Below are 1,491 nucleotides of genomic sequence, written 5' to 3' on the forward strand. Positions count from 1 at the left end.
AGGTGAAGATACACCCGAAGATAACAACCAAGAAAACGGAAACGGAAACGGAGGAGAACCTAATTATGATCAGGATAATAATTGGCCTGGAAACGGTGTACATACACCCCAAAACGGACAAACAAATTGTCCTCCTCAGTATAAACCAAATACAGGAAACGGAAATATATGCTGCTATCCTTGCTGCAATCCCTGCTGTAATACATGCTGTGGTGGTGGCTCTGGTGGTTGCTGCAATGGTGGTACTAATGGGGGTTGTAATGGTGGTGTTAATGGTGGTGTTAATGGTGGTACTAACGGGGGGTGTAATGGTGGTACTAATGGTGGTTGTAATGGTGTTAATGGTGGTACTAACGGGGGGTGTAATGGTGGTACTAATGGGGGGTGTAATGGTGGTGTTAATGGAGGTATCAATGGTGGTGTTAATGGTGGTACTAATGGTGGTACTAACGGGGGTTGTAATGGTGGTACTAACGGGGGTTGTAATGGTGGTACTAATGGTGGTACCAATGGGGGTTGCAATGGAGGTACTAATGGGGGTTGTAATGGTGGTACCAACGGGGGTACCAATGGCGGTACCAATGGAGGTACTAACGGTGGTACTAACGGTGGTACTAATGGTGGTACTAACGGCGGTACTAATGGTGGTTGTATTGGTGGTATTAAAGGGGGTTGTAATGGTGGTACTAATGGTGGTACAAATGGCAGTATTAATGGGGGTACTAATGGTGGTATCAATGGTGGTACTAATGGTGGTACTAACGGTGGTACTAACGGCGGTACTAATGGTGGTTGTATTGGTGGTATTAAGGGGGGTTGTAATGGCGGTACCAATGGTGGTACAAATGGTGGTACTAACGGTGGTACTAACGGTGGTATTAATGGTGGTGTTAATGGTGGTGTTAATGGTGGTACAAATGGTGGTTGTATTGGTGGCATTAAAGGAGGTTGTAATGGTAGTACCAATGGTGGTACTAATGGTGGTACAAATGGTGGTACTAATGGGGGTACCAATGGTGGTACCAATGGTGGTACCAATGGAGGTATTAATGGTGGTACCAATGGGGGTTGTATTGGTGGTTCTAAAGGGGGTTGTAATGGTGGTACCAATGGTGGTACTAATGGTGGTACTAATGGGGGTATTAATGGGGGTATTAATGGTGGTACTAATGGTGGTACTAATGGTGGTGTTAATGGTGGTGTTAATGGTGGTTGTATTGGTGGCAGTAAGGGGGGTTGTAATGGTAGTACCAATGGTGGTATCAATGGAGGTACTAATGGTGGTACTAATGGTGGTACCAACGGTGGTACAAACGGTGGTACTAATGGTGGTACTAATGGTGGTTGTATTGGTGGCAGTAAAGGGGGTTGTTTCAATGGTGGTGTTAATGGTGTTTATATAAAGAGGCCCTCATACAAAAACCCAAATGTTTATTCACTTACAGATAACAACAGAGAAGCTGCTACTACAAGGATATTCATCAGAAGACA

General features: G+C 44.8%; 1 protein-coding gene across 1 annotated transcript; it reads left to right on the forward strand.

Moving 5' to 3' along the window:
* Positions 1-65: 65 nt before the first annotated feature.
* EMH_0097430 (uncharacterized protein) lies at positions 66-1,403 on the forward strand (the record flags this gene model as incomplete). The annotated part of the gene is made up of 1 exon (XM_038021952.1): positions 66-1,403. The coding sequence occupies one exon, from the start codon at positions 66-68 to the stop codon at positions 1,401-1,403; it is 1,338 nt and encodes a 445-aa protein (XP_037879136.1).
* Positions 1,404-1,491: the final 88 nt, after the last annotated feature.

The sequence above is a fragment of the Eimeria mitis genome, genomic scaffold, assembly GCF_000499745.2.
Source record: "Eimeria mitis Houghton genomic scaffold, Emh_scaff9511, whole genome shotgun sequence".
NCBI classification, from domain to species: domain Eukaryota; phylum Apicomplexa; class Conoidasida; order Eucoccidiorida; family Eimeriidae; genus Eimeria; species Eimeria mitis.